We start from the raw sequence: 15,000 nt of genomic DNA, 5'->3' as shown, positions 1-15,000 counted from the left end.
GGGAGGGAGGAAGTGAAAGGAAGTGGTGGATGTGGAGGAGGAGGAGGAGGAGGAGGAGAGAGACGAGAGAATGCCAAACAAAAGATGGCGGCGGGTACGAAGAGAGGAGAAAAGAGCGGAGGTTAACAAAACAAGGCGAGAGATAAAGGATATGAGAGAGAGAGAGAGAGAGAGAGAGAGAGAGAGAGAGAGAGAGAGAGAGAGAGAGAGAGAGAGAGAGATCAATACTGTAGCGAGGCAGCTTGCTAATAATTCCCTGCTCCCACTCCCACCACAACCCAAACAAACTTCTCCTTTAATAACACAGCTTATACCACCATCACTACTACCTCCTCCTCCTCCTCCTCCTATCCTCAACCTCCTCCCCCACACAACACAAATTTAGCTTTTCTTGTATATCAAAGGCAGAGAAGCCTATTGCTGATGCCAGAGCTTCCCAGCTTGCTTTAAACCGTCAATGGTGACAATCAAAGGACTCGTATTGGCAGTTCATCACTAATTAAAAATGCAGATGAGTCAATGAATATAATGAAAACAACTAAATAAAAAAAACAACATCAGGTTACAAATCCAGGGGTCAAGATATAGAAGTTGTAACTTGAACGTACTCATCAAAACTGCTCCTCCATCTTGAACACACACACACACAAAAAAGACTCTTCCCCAAAAAGACAATCGATGCTCTGAACACAATAGGCACCTTAACAAACACAACCAGAAAAGCTCTCTCTCTCTCTCTCTCTCTCTCTCTCTCTCTCTCTCTCTCTCTCTCTCTCTCTCAACAATATCTACCAGACTATCATCACGATTACTGCTTGCTATAGCCTTCACCGACTTTGCATTACAAGCAAACTCTGAATCACCAAATGCAAACTTTGCATCACCAACTGCAACAACTTCAAAACACAGGCATCAGCTGCTGCTCTTCTTCTCCTTGACGGCTTTCAACCATAACAAGGATGTTGAAGAATTGAACAACAGAGGCAAGGCACGTCTGATGCATTCACAGCTGTCTGGCAGTAAGCTAAGAACAACTGTGACCTCTCAGCCTGGCTAATACCTGAAGCAGAATGAGAGAGAGAGAGAGAGAGAGAGAGAGAGAGAGAGAGAGAGAGAGAGAGAGAGAGAGAGAGAGAGAGAGAGAGAGAAAATCATCTCTAGAAACAACTACAACGTTGAGGATGATATTACGCAATGAGAAACTATACAATGATGTCTTTGACGCTATTCTAATTCAATTCTGATGTAAAAATGGACCACATAAAAAAATTCCTTAAATCTAGAGAGAGAGAGAGAGAGAGAGAGAGAGAGAGAGAGAGAGAGAGAGAGAGAGAGAGAGAGAGAGAGAGAGAGAGAGAGAGAGAGTCACAAAAATATAATAACCGTCTGATCTGGTACGGGGAAATCAATTTAACCATGAGAAGAAAAAAGACGCCGAGTTATCACCATGGCTTTGGCCCATTCATAATCACCCCCCCCCCCGCCCAAAAAATGCAGTAACAGGAGGAGGAGGAATAGTAGTAGCAGTACCAGGAAGGCCAAGCAGAAGCAATGGCACCCCCATGCAACGAGAGAGAGAGAGAGAGAGAGAGAGAGAGAGAGAGAACCACCATGCAACGAGAGAGAGAGAGAGAGAGAGACCAAGCAAAAGCAATGGAACCCCCATGCAACGAAAGAGAGAGAGAGAGAGAGAGAGAGAGAGAGAGAGAGAGAGAGAGAGAGAGACAGAGAGAGAGTAGAAGGTGAAGGGGGAATGTGAGGGAAGGTAGGTGGGAAGGGGGGGGGGGCTGAAATGTGCGTTACCAGAGAAAGAGGAGAGCAGGGAGGCAGGAATAGCTAGAAGGGTGCCACGGGTTGGTCGATATTACATCCAGGGCCATTTAAATGCTACTAGCAGCGCCTGAAACCGCCCCCCCCCTCCCCATTTACCCATTCCCTTCCCACAACCAACTGTTCGCCACAGTACTCAGTTTGGTGCATGATAAAAAATAAAAACATTTCGACAAATATTCCTTTATTTGTTTGTTTCAAAAAGGAGACAAAATGAAAAAAAAAAAAAATCACACAGACACACGGCATTTGCGAGGTGAGAGGGAATCTGCCCGGTACAAAAGAACGCATCACCTTTAATCATTACAAAAGCTATGCTGCTGCTGCTGCTGAGAGAGAGAGAGAGAGAGAGAGAGAGAGAGAGAGAGAGAGAGAGAGAGAGAGATCGTCAATCGTTCTCAAGAACTGCCAAGGCGAAATGATTGGGCAACATTTCTGGATTAGCGGCGATTCAAAAGGACTCGGACAATGTATGAAGCATTATCATAATAAGTCCCAATCCTCCCTCTCTCTCTCTCTCTCTGGTATAGATGCATCACAGACGACTAGATTTTATCAACGTTATGCTTTGAAAAACTTCAATTAACGAACGCCTCCGTCAATATATCATCATCAAAATAAATAATAATAATAATAATAATAATAATAATAATAACAATAGTTCGGAAGGAAGCTACAGACTAAATAATAATAATAATAATAATAATAATATAATAATAGTTCGGAAGGAAGCTACAAACTAAATAATAATAATAATAATAATAATAATAATAATAATAATAATAATAATAATAATAATAATACTTCGGAAGGAATCTTGAACACACTCGAACAAGCATAAAACCAAAGCGCGTTTTAATTCTGCCCAATTATTGTGCACAATGAGGTAGGCATTCATATGCAGCGAGAACACATGCACAACAACAAAAAATGTGAAAGAAAAGAAAAAAAGGAAAAAAGAAAGCAAGTATGGGAACTCTGCTGCACACGACAACAAATCAGAAATGCGTAACTACGTGGGAGCTGAGCGTATATACATTTTGTGGGGGGAGAAAATCAATTAGTCGCAAGCAAAAGAATTCTTAACATTGCTCCTGTTATTTCTTTGGGGAATGATTGTTGGTGGCACTACTGCTATCGTTCAAGGTAGTAAGTTAATTTGCATTCATATAAAATTTCATCGTTCTGTAGTAAATTAATGTGAATTGAATAGAATATACAGTTAAGACCAAAGGCCCTCCACTGGGACCTATGAGGTCATTCAGCGCTGAAACGGAAATTGACAGTAAAAGGTTTGAAAGGTGTAACAGGAGGAAAACCTCGCAGTTGCACTGTATATCAATTGTTAGGAGAGGTACAAGGAGAGGTACAGTAAAAGGAACGAAAGGGGTTGCAACTAAGGGCCGAAAGCACGCTGCAAAGAACCTTTAGTAATGCCTACACTGCACCGCATGAGGTGCACTGATAGCACCAACCCCCTTCGAAGAGAAATTATCTTAATCGAAATTCATATGAGATTTCAACTACGAACTCAAGCATTAAATTGCTAGGTTATTCATCCTGTGTAAGTTAACACAGCGAAGCAATAAAACAATAAGTAACATTTGTTAATAATTCGTTCATATGAAAAGGGGCAAACTTCTCTTTGCAGGATTATGCAATATTACCCAACTTCTGTTTGCCTTATAAAATGTCAACGTCTGAAACTATTATTATTATTAGAATAGCAGCATGAGCCTGAAATGGAGAAACAAATCCGCAGTTATATGTATATATGTATACATATATTTAATGATAAATCTGTACAGAAGGCTTTCGGGAAACTGTTCGATTCCCCTTTTAAATCTCACTGAAAAGGGGAATCGAAGTTTCCCGAAAGCTTTCTGTACATATTTATCATTAAATATATGTATATATATGCATACCTGTGGATTTGTTTCTTCATTATTATTATTATTATTGTCCTCCTGTTCCATGCATTAGTCACAATATGACTGCTCTTTGCACCTCAATAACAATAACCTTAAACAACAAATAATAATAAATAACGATCCTGAAGATGTATATCAATACGAAAAGAAAGTTATTTTGAACATGCTACTAAACTTTTATCCCGAAGACAGTCCGGGGCAAAAAAAAAAAAAAAAAAAAACAACGAAACCAGAAATGGCCACACCTGCGTAGATTCACACATTAGTTGAAGCTCACATTCACCTGTGCATTTGGTTTCCTTAAGGCTTTATTTCCCATTGATTGACTGATTATGGTTGCTAAAACTGTCGTCACAACATCTAGGTTATTGGCGCCGTAATAAAATTAAATAGAAAAATAAAAAAAAAATTAAAAGCTATCATATAAGAAATATCTAAAATTATTCCTTATTTCCAATTCATTTCATTCTCTCATCATGACAATCCTGAGTATGTATATTTGTGGAAATATCACGTTTTATAATTAACCTATATACTACACTTAATTCCAATTACGCTGCTTGAATTTACCGTAAATAGATATAATCCACATCTACCCTGCACTTTACAAACAGCAATTATTCACCTAATAAAACCTCCATAGCCCGACCCCAGAGAGCGTGATTTCTACCCCAGTAATGGGATCATTATTTCTGTTTGTTTATTCGTAAAATGGAAATGTTCACTGGGCCACATAGGCCACCCCATACTCTCAATTTACTGAGAATTTTATAATTAAATTTTTTAATTCTTTCCATTAGCGTTTCATCGTCACTGTGTGTGTGTATGTGTGTAACAGGGATACGTACACCATTCCCCTTGGCTCTGTGCCAAATTGTCCAATCTTCTCTCTCAAACCCTCAGTGAAAAGTTCTCAAAAAAAGTCAGTGGGAGATCCACTTATGCAAGGTTTTTTTTTTTCGTTAATGCCTACGATGCTACGAATAACCTTCAAAGACTCAAGACTTTGATTTTCATTCTTTAGTCCCAAACTTCTCAAGTTCTATCACATTTCGGATTATATAATACAGCCAAATAATATGTGTGTGTGTGTATATATATATATATATATATATATATATATATATATATATATATATATATATATATATATATATATATATATAATGCACATAGTATATAGAAATTTCAAGAAGCTCAGCTTATAGCGGATTAAATCAATAAATTAGGATGCATCTACCGACCACCTAAGTATTGTAAATATTACAGGTAATATTCCCCTCTACGTACATGAGAAGTTGCGTAGCTTTATACTGAAACGACACGAGATGAAACAAAAGATGAGGCTTTAAAATGATCACAGAAATAAAAGACGAGGCTTTAAAATGATCACAGAATTAAACACGAAGCTTTAAAATGATCAAATAAATACAGGAAGCGGCTTTAAAATGATCAAATACATAAAAGACGAGGCTTTAAAATTATCACAGAAATATAACACGAGGCTTTAAAGTTATCCAAGAAATAAAAGACGTGGCTTTAAAATGACCCAATAAATAAAAGACGAGGCTTTAAAATGATCCAAGGAGTAAAAGACGAGGCTTTAAAACGATCCAAGAAATAAAAGACGTGGCTTTAAAATGATCACAAAAATAAAAGACGAGGCTTTAAAATGATCAAAGAAATAAAAGACGTGGCCTTAAAATGATCACAGAAACAAAAGACGTGGCTTTAAAATGCTCACAAAAATAAAAGACGAGGTTTTAAAATGATCCAAGAAATAAAAGACGTGGCTTTAAAATGCTCACAAAAATAAAAGACGAGGTTTTAAAATGATCAAAGAAACAAAAGACGAGGCTTCAAAATGACCACAGAAATAAAAGACGTGGCTTCAAAAGGACCCCAAGTCATTTTGTTTTGTTATCAAAAGTCACAGACTCCCTACAATACATGTCCAAAAATCTGCAGTCTTTCATATGATCATAACTTGTCTCAAAAACTTAGTCTTCACCCTTTCCACAAACCTGCGTCTCCTTTAAGAGGCTTTGTTGTTGTCAACGCGTCAACACCCATACCCAAATCATTCACGTCCTAGTGCTGTTTAAAAGTCCCTTCGATTCGACCATGGGGATGTTGTATGGGGCCCACCCCCACCCCCTACGGAATACCACACGTGAGGACGAATGAGACTGGAGGGTGGGCGGGTGGTGGGGAGGTGGGGAGGGATGAGGATCCACGTAAATCGATAACAGAAATCGATGAGGACGAGAGAAAAGAAAAAATAAAAACTGGTAGGGGTGAGGGAGAGGGAGAGGGAGACAGGGAGAGAGGCGGGGGACGGAAATATACGAACAATCAATAATCGGGGGGGAGAAGAAGTCGGGGAGGGAAATGAAAGAAGGAAAGAATAATCGATAATTAAACACAATGGGGTTTCTCTTCCTGTGCGATGTCGCAACCAACCCCCAAACCCCCTCCAACACAGTTAGCTGTCCGCCCGAATTCTAAAACAAAGTTCGATATAGATCGATAATAAAAGTATAGAAGAGCTGACTGGGAAAAACTTCATAGATCGCATTCTCTCACGCAGCATCACAATGTTGACGGTGACATTTTTATTTCTTTCACCCATCGTTGGTTACATACTCGAGGAAAACGCGGCTGTTGCTGGGCGTCTTCTAACCGACGACACAACCAGTGTGTTTAACAAATAAAACTCAGCCACAAACTCTTTAATTCCTCCCCTAACGGTTTTCTCCTTGCCTCTCCCATTTCGTAATAGGGCGATGATGATTCAGATTTGTACACGCCGTTCGGAAAACCGCAGGAAGGGAGATACGCCAGGGAGGTGAGTGAGGGAGATGCATCACGTGATTTTAAAGATTCGGGAGGTTTTCAGCGACGTGACTTCCGATTGCAGGCTGCGAAAGTTAATCATCGACGAGAAATTGATGCGTTAAGGTGTAAACAGTCCTTGGAGGATCAGCATTTATAACGATCCGCAAAGCAAATACATGGCTTCCGGTTACGGCCGAACGTCGATGGAATTGTCTGGAAGAACTGAATGGCTTCGGTTCGAAATTGTCATATCAAGTCCTGAAATTATTTCTGAATATCTTATTTTAATTTTAGCCGCCCTAGGGCAGTCCGTAATCAGAATACCAGAATAGTATAGTAACTTTAAAGTAGCCTACACTTAATATTTCACATGAATTAGTGATGCAAACTAAAGTGGAGGGATAAAAAATTATTTAATATAGTGTCAAAAAGCACTGGACAAAACAAACCTGGCTGAGTGCCAATCTTCTAAGTAAACAATAAGATTCTCAAGGATACTTTTGAACGAAACCGGATAAAATTCACATTTCCACTGTTTCACCAATGCCCTCACATCTGGTAGTTCTCCCTTGGAAATCTTTCATTATCTTTTCCTTTACCAATGAAATGAATAATGCATGGACCAAACTTGCTCTCCGACGCAATCTTATACCTTTGAAAGATATTTGGGATTCGTTGTTTTCAACATTATCTACAGATTTCGATGTTTAATACAAACAGCTTTACTCTTTGAAAGCTATCTGGCGTTCTCTTTATTTTAATTGTAGACGAAACTATGTATCAACCCAATACCACACTTGTATTGGTATTCCTTTTAACACAATACCATACTTGTAATGGTATTCCTTTTAAGTTCCTCATTTGACCTATCTATCTTAAAGTATTCGAACTATGCAGATAATACTCTGCACAATCATTTTCCATTTGCAATGCATCAATCCATTGAAGTGCAATCCAGGTTTTATTTGAGGCCACTGCAGTAGTGCATTCTTAGAAATCAAATCCGTACAGCACAAGAAAAAACAGAAGCGCTTTATTGCTTCTGAAAACGGCTCTCATTTACTCGTAAACCCCTACCGAAAAATTAACAAAATTGGCGTAATCTTTGAGAACAAATTTATTCCCTTTGATTTAAACACTATTTCAAGACATGGAAGTAATGACCACACATGGGTTGAACGATAACGTCTGCGTCAACCATTTCACTTTCGACCAATTTATGCTCCTGCGGAACTGGGCCATCCATCCAGACACACCCCAACGATGTTTAGCGCGGATGACCTTTGCCCTTGCAACACTCTTCATTCATTCATAAATCAAAACTTTTACGTTGGCCTTGCGGGCCGATACGAACCGAGACTTCCGTTTCCACCGGGAGACTGGTTTTTGTCCACATCCGCTACTAATCATTCCCGAGTCTCAATCGAACGGCGGAAATGCCGCGATACTTCTGAACAGGGAGACTTGAAAATGGCAAACTCGAGAAGCACGAGAAATTCTGATCTTAAAGATTTTTCCTCCTGGCTAAATCTGGAAGCTGACTTCCTCTGTGGGATCGAAGCCACGCGATATTCTGGGGTCTCCCGAGTATTTTTACGTTCCGAGGGACAGACACGGCCGGCTAGGCAACACTGCTGTTGTCGTTTTTCTTTTCTACAGAGAAATTCAAATACTGTCGCGTAAGCCAGCGTTGTTGTGTTAGGTCAAGATCCAGTATAAGCACCGGGAGTAATCTTGAACAACGTCGTGCCCCAAACATCCAAACAACTTAAACAAAACAAAACAAAGGCAAAATCTCCCCAGTTTTTTTTTTTATTTCTTTGGAATAAGACTAGCCAAGTTTTATAATTACAAAAATAATCTTTCACTGCAACCAAGTTTTCTATTTGGTTAACATTTAGGATTACAATGGTTACAATAAGGAAAAACAGATCAAATTATAATTCTGAGGGATTCTAAAATTGCTCTTGAACTTATTTTCATCCAGTAATTCTACAATACCAGTTTTACATTAGCATTATTCATAATGTATTCTCGCTCACGATGGACTCAAAACTGGGAATGATCTTCGATTGCAAACTTACACATTATAAACTCTGTTTTAGTTTTCTGTAAAAGAAAACTATTGTGCCGGCTTTGTCTGTCCGTACTTTTTTCCATCCCCCCCCCTCAGATCTTAAAAACTGCTGAGGCTAGAGGGCTGCAAGTTGGTATGTTGATCATCCACCCTCCAATCATCAAACCAAAGTGCAGCCCTCTAGCCTCAGCAGTTTTAACTTTATTTAAGGTTTAAAGTTAAAGTTAGCCGTAATCGTGCTTCTGGCAACGATACAGGATAGGCGACCGGCAGCCCATGGTTAAAGTTTCATGGGCCGAGGCTTATACACCATTATACCGAGACCACCGAAAGATCTATCTATTTTTGGTGACCTTGATTATACGATGTAGCGGCTGTAGAGAAAACTCGACTGCGCCAAAGAACTTCGACGCATTTTTTTACTTACTTGTTTGTTAGCACGATCCAACAAACACTTCTTTAAGTGTGGATTTATGCGAAACTTTGACCTCAGGTGGGCTGAGTGAGTGAAAAAGTGTGATTCAATTTTATTAGGAAGGGGTTGCAAACTGACCAGCTTTGACGCCGGTTTGTGTTCCCCAAATGCTCTTTATCTTTGCTCTGAAAATGGTTTCGTTGTTCCTTTTTTAAAAACTCAAACATCTGCATATTTCTGAAAACTTACTTGAGATCTTACGTAACACCTGAATCACTTGACATCCTACAAAACTCCTGCAAAATCACTTGAGATCTTAATTAACACCTCCAAAATCACTTGAGATCCTAAGCAACACCTCCAAATTCACTTGAGATCCTACGCAACACTCCAAATTCACTGGAGATCCTAAGTAAACACCTCCATACCCATTTGAGGTCCTTCCAAAAAAAAAAAAAAACCAAACCTCAAAATCCTACCCATCATTTCCAGAAACCTCACATAAAGTTCGCGTAAAATAAAAAAAAAAAAAAAAAAAAAAAACTCGCTTCTTCCCAAGATGCCACAAGCAGCGGGGCCCATAAAGGCTAATGGGACATAAACATGGGACATAAAACTGGGCCATAACAACAAAAAACCCGACTCGACGTACAGTACCTCCACCGTTTCTCGAATACACTCACATCGATCTATAACTTGCATCATAGCAACAGCAATGTTCTCCTTACCTGTAATAAAAAGAGAGAGAGAGAGAATTGTAATTAACTCCGTGACCCAACTGAGGTACAAGCAATAACAGGCGAGGTGAAGAACACAAGAGAACACAGTAGATCAATGAGAAAGTTATTTTCTTGTCATGAACGATTATGCTTTTCCTTGACAGTGATGTAAAGCTTGATATAAATAGACACTGGGAGAGAGAGAGAGAGAGAGAGAGAGAGAGAGAGAGAGAGAGAGAGAGAGAGAGAGAGAGAGAGAGAGATTGCCTGGGGCCAGAGGACGGACGCAAGGCAGGAAAGAGGGAAGGAGTAAAGTTGGGGAAAGGAGCAAGGATGGATGGAGGGTGGGACGGAGGAGGTAGGATGGAGGGTACAGAGAAGAGGAGGAGGAGGAGGAGGAGGAGGAGGAGGAGGAGGAGGTGGAGGAGGAGGAGGGAGGGAGGATGGGAGGTCGCCACCACCACCACCATCGATCGATACATTTAAATTGCCACCACCACCACCACCGAGTTCCGCACGCACACACACACACACACACACACACACACACAATCCCAGAGCAGAGAGCTTAGTCCACATCTGCATCTCACTATGGCACCTGTCTTATCCAAAAAAAGGTACCCATGAAGATCTTCATAATGAAAAACTCCCATAACTTTCGTATCTTTACCATGACATAATACGAAGTATACTCAATTTAACCGTTAAAATCTACGCATCCGTAGAACAGCTACAGGAGACATTTCTTTGTTATTCCAAGCCCCCTCCCACCATTCATAAATCCAGTAGTTAGGCCTGGGGAGAACACTGGGAAGTGGGGGAGGAGAGTCAATGACCTACAGCCCCACTTTGCAGTATAGGCTTACGACAAATTCCGCCCAGCCTTCGGTTTTCCGCGGAATTCATTAAGGTCGGAATAACCTACACACACACACAAACACAGGTAACTTCTACAGACAGGTAACTCATACAGACACATGTGGCGACTTAGCTTCTCCTAAATATCACGCACAGACATTAACCCGAAGTGATTGCACGTTACGGAAAATAATAATAAAAAAAGTTTGCATTCTCCAGAATGTTCACCTGATGCTGTACGTGACTGCGAGTACAGCATCATTGCTTTACGTCATCCTAGCATTTTTTTTTTCTTTCCTTTCATGAAGGAGAATGCGAAGTTTCTTGGAATGAGACAAGGCCAGATCGCAACACAATCTGGCGATTACATTCCCGCAAAATCACATCAAATGACACACTGCGATTCCTGTACAGTGTTTTCTGGACATACACTGTTGAGAGAGAGAGAGAGAGAGAGAGAGAGAGAGAGAGAGAGAGAGAGAGAGAGAGAGAGAGAGAGAGAGAGAGAGAGAGAGAGATTTTACCCATAAATTTACTTACAGACTGCTTCCCCTTGAATGGCCATACATGTTGCTGTTGAGAGAGAGAGAGAGAGAGAGAGAGAGAGAGAGAGAGAGAGAGAGAGAGAGAGAGAGAGAGAGAGACTAAAAATACCAACAATGCAAAGACCAATGAAAATCATTACTCAACGCTGGTTATTACTAGGCAGTGGAACAGTGGAACGTCAGGAAATCGAATTGAACTACACGTGATTTGTGCATCAATCAAGTACTCTCATCAATTATACACAGATATTTTTACCCACAAGTAGGTACCCTGACTCAAAACACGTGACCTGGAGGGCGATCCATTCCATAAACAAATTATCCATTCCATAATAAATTATGCATTTCATAAATAAGCGATCCTGATCCATTCCATAAATTATCAATTCCTTAAATAAGTGGTCCATTCCATAAATAAGTGGTCCATTCCACAAATAAATTATCCATTCCATAAACAGATGATCCATTCCATAAACAAGTGATCCATTCCATGAATAAATGATCCATTCCATAAATAAGTGATCCATTCCATATATAAGTGATCCATTCCATAAATAAATGATCTCTCCTATATATAAATGATCCATTCCACAAATAAATATCCATTCCATAGATAAATGATCCATTCCATTAATAAACGATCCATCCCACTAATAATTGACCCACTCCATTAATAAATTGTCAGTTCCATATCTGAATCGAATTTCCAGATTTTACCTATACCACGGCACGCCTCATATTAATATAAACAAAAGTACACAACATCTAAGGATGAAACTACACACAAGTCATGGTAATTAACTAACAGAAAATAAACCTAAGGTGGAATATCCAACCAAAACTTATGAGAGAAACATTTCCCCTCCTCTCCCACCTTCCGCCGCCTCCCCCCCCCCTCCACCAAAAAAAAAAAAAAAATCAGAGACGTGAAGGTTGCGAGGCCCGTCAATCTATCGAGGTATAAAGGAGAACCAGCGGTAGATGGTACGGGACGATTGCAATCGATACGATATGCAGCAGACCACCACCACCACCACCACCTCTCTCCAGCACCGCCGGCAGGAAGGAGGAGGAGGAGGAGGAGGAGGAGGAGGAGGAGGAGGAGGAGGAGGAGGAGGAGGAGGAGGAGGAGGAGGAGGAGGAGACGCTTTCAGCAACAGCAGTAGCTGCTGAAGCTAAAAGGACCAAACCAGAGCAGCATCCTTGAAAAAGCTCCCTTTAAATCCTGGGACTGTGTATTCGTCTCCATCTTAGTATTCGGCCTGTCCGTCGAGACCTCTCTCTCTCTCTCTCTCTCTCTCTCTCTCTCTCTCTCTCTTTCTCTCACACACATATTTCCTCGGAACGAATCAACTTCGTCGATTATTTCGACTCGAAAAATTTCCTATTTTAACCATATTTTTTCCGGTACAAATCAATCATGAGATGAGAAAAACTCACCAAAGACCCAATGCAAAATATAACTCGGTTATAATATGCAGGCCCTAAGAAGCACTGGACGTAAGAAATCAATCTCGCACAAATGTTTTCTCCCAAAAAGCTCCGTCATTTTCCAAAATATCAACATTCATATTGCAGAGCTCCAACTTTTTGTGACAAAAGCCAATCATTTCAATGAGAGAGAGAGAGAGAGAGAGAGAGAGAGAGAGAGAGAGAGAGAGAGAGATCAATACCAAGTCAGAGAGAGAGAGAGAGTCTTAAAGGTGGCAATTCCAGATGGATGAAGTAGTAGCATGAATTAACTTTCTCAAGGCAACGCTACGTCACATGATCTCAAGGGGCATTATTGATGAACTGGGAAGCAATCTTATTTTCTGACACTGGAGCCCTGTCGAGAACGCTACGGCTTAATATTTCATATATGGCTTTAAAAACGCCGCATAATTCACAAGGAGAACATTCGGTTAGTAACTGAACATCAAAACACAGCAGGTGTCGGGGTTTTCTTGAGGGTTTCTTAACGTGCCATTTAAAGTGATAAAGGAAACCAGTTGTATTCTGACCAACAAAACGCAACCATTCTAGGGAAAGAACATATATCAACAATCCTCCTGAGTGGAAGAGCCTAACTACTTAAAAGTATCTGAAGGTACGAGAGGATAACCAAAAAAATGTATCTGACGGCACAAGAGGATAAACAAACGCTTCGGCATAAATGTAACTTAGCTTTAAGTTGGCATAAAGCTTGTAACTAACTTAAAGGTGGTATGGGTCCTGGTTGTAACTTTAAAGGCGCCACTACCTAGTATAACATCAACTTGAAGGTTCAGCGGACGACGACGCTATTCGGCGGTGGGGGGGGCAGGAAATGATTCCGAGCGGGGAAACAAAAACGGAAAACGAAAATCGGACGACAATGATAATAAAAAAAAAAAAAAAAGTCGCTGGAAAGCGTGAAACCGATTCCGAAATGGGGGTCAAGAGCGATGACACGCGACTGTAACCCTCAAGTAAATAAATTTCGGTAAATTCTACTTGTGAATAGGGACAAGTTTAAAGGTGATGCTCTTTGGGGTAGCTGTGAGTTCTTATGCCCAGTACATCTGCCTACTGCAATGATCGACAAGGCTGTCGGGTGTCTTTCTGCTGTTCTGTATAAGCGTTCCAATCGTGTGTGTGGTAATATCTGCTTTAGACTCGACGCTGTTTGTGTCGTGGTTTTCACAGAAAATTAGTACCGGTATTTCTCCTTCACGATATAACATCAGGTATGGCTACTGGAGTAATTTGGAATTAAATGCATCACATATCACTCATACGAATTAGCTATAACCTACCTGATATTTGATGTAGCCTATATACTAAAACAAGCATCTCTCTCTCTCTCTCTCTCTCTCTCTCTCTCTCTCTCTCTCTCTCTCTCTCTCTCTCTAAGATTTTGCTGCTAAAGACAAATTTGAAAACCTTCTTTTAAATAAGGCACAAAGTTACAATACAGATAGTTATGACGTGTATCTCTCTCTCTCTCTCTCAAGTATTTGTCTCCCAAGATACTCTTGAATACCTCCTTCCTTTTAAATAAGAAACAAACAGTTGCAATAAAGGAAGTTATAATGTGTATATCAATATGAAAATGAGCACATGAGCGCTCTCTCTCTCTCTCTCTCTCTCTCTCTCTCAAGTATTTGCCTCCCAAGATAAACTTGAATACCTCCTTCCTTTTAAAAAAGAAACATCAAGTAGCAATATAAGTTCTCTCTCTCTCTCTCTCTCTCTCTCTCTCTCTCTCTCTCTCTCTCTCTCTCTCTCTCTCTCTCTCTCTCTCTCTCTCTCAAGAATATGCTTCTCTAGACAAACCTGAAGACCATCCAGTTGAGATAAAGGTCTGTGAGGTGCATATAAATAAAAAAGATGAACTCATAGAGACTCGACAAAACGTCCTCCACATTCTGAGGAACCTCAAAACGAGAAAATGATGGTGTAAAGTGCTCTCAATTTTTTTTTTCAGACTATCATCATGACGATGTCCTGACAGTAAAAAAAACTGACAGTTAAAAAAGCCAAACCCTGAGTAAAATAAAGGGGAAACCTTGGCAGTAAAAAAAAGTCAAACACTGACATTGAAAGAAAGAGCCAAACACTGACAGTAGAAAAAAAATCCAAACCCTGACAGAAAAAAAAAAAATCCTGACAAAAACAAAATGAAAACCCTGACAGTAAGAAATAAAGAAGCCAATTTCTGACAGTAAAAAAAAGCCAAACCCTGACAGTAAAATAAGACGACTAACCCTAAGTAAAAAAAAAACACCCTGACAGAAAAAAGTCAAACCCTGACAGTCAGCAACAA

General features: G+C 40.1%; 1 protein-coding gene across 1 annotated transcript in view; it reads right to left on the bottom strand.

Annotated features, from left to right (window-relative positions):
• LOC136847999 (uncharacterized) overlaps positions 1-15,000 on the bottom strand; it is an 80,334-nt gene that overhangs the window by 33,061 nt on the left and 32,273 nt on the right. Inside the window, exon 2 of the mRNA XM_067120010.1 lies at positions 12,222-12,388. Coding sequence (XP_066976111.1) covers positions 12,222-12,388 — 167 coding nt within the window. The remainder of the gene's footprint in view (positions 1-12,221; positions 12,389-15,000) is intronic.

This window comes from Macrobrachium rosenbergii, chromosome 18, assembly GCF_040412425.1.
Source record: "Macrobrachium rosenbergii isolate ZJJX-2024 chromosome 18, ASM4041242v1, whole genome shotgun sequence".
In the NCBI taxonomy this organism is placed as follows: domain Eukaryota; kingdom Metazoa; phylum Arthropoda; class Malacostraca; order Decapoda; family Palaemonidae; genus Macrobrachium; species Macrobrachium rosenbergii.
Note: the sequence above shows the minus strand (reverse complement) of the source record. Positions and strands in the feature narration are given on the sequence as shown.